This window comes from Acanthisitta chloris, unplaced genomic scaffold, assembly GCF_000695815.1.
Source record: "Acanthisitta chloris isolate BGI_N310 unplaced genomic scaffold, ASM69581v1 scaffold9855, whole genome shotgun sequence".
Lineage (NCBI taxonomy): Eukaryota > Metazoa > Chordata > Aves > Passeriformes > Acanthisittidae > Acanthisitta > Acanthisitta chloris.
In genome coordinates, this window is record NW_008672069.1 from 2,806 (window position 1) to 3,344 (window position 539).

At 58.3% G+C, this 539-nt stretch overlaps 1 protein-coding gene across 1 annotated transcript; it reads right to left on the reverse strand.

The window, feature by feature from the left end:
- Positions 1–56: 56 nt before the first annotated feature.
- On the reverse strand, positions 57–357 carry LOC103801931 (nucleoredoxin-like protein 1; the record flags this gene model as incomplete). Its single annotated transcript, XM_009074369.1, has 1 exon — positions 57–357. A coding segment is annotated over one exon (301 nt), but the record flags the coding sequence as incomplete, so codon positions are not given.
- Between the last annotated feature and the right edge of the window lie 182 nt (positions 358–539).

Genomic DNA, 539 nt, shown 5'->3' on the forward strand with positions numbered 1-539 from the left:
ATTGTCCCATATTGTCCTTAATTGTCCTTTATTGTCCCAAACTGGGATTGGAGCTGCTAAGGTTCTTCCTTTCCCTCCTCCTCCTCCTCTCCGTCTCGGTCGTCGTCGTCGTCGTCGTGGAGTTTGTACTTGAGTCGCCGCAGGGGATGGGTCAGGCTGCGCCGGGAATGTTTATCCGAGTCCTCGGCGAGGCGGAAATTCCTGTCCACCAGCTCCGAGGCCTCCTGCCAGTTCTGGAAACAGGCAGGGCCCAACCTCTGGATCTCCTCCACGGCATTTTCCACCAGCACCTCCCCGTTGGGCTTCAGCACCACCACGGCAGGGAGCTCCGACACCGCGAAGCGCAGCTCCAGCTCCCTGGGGATTGGAGATGGGAGATGGGAGTGATGGGAGATGATGGGATTGGGAGGTGGGAGATGGGATTGGAGTGATGGGAGGTGATGGGATTGGGAGGTGGGAGATGGGATTGGAGTGATGGGAGATGGGACTGGAGTGATGGGAGATGACGGGATTGGGAGATGGGATTGGAGTGATGGGAG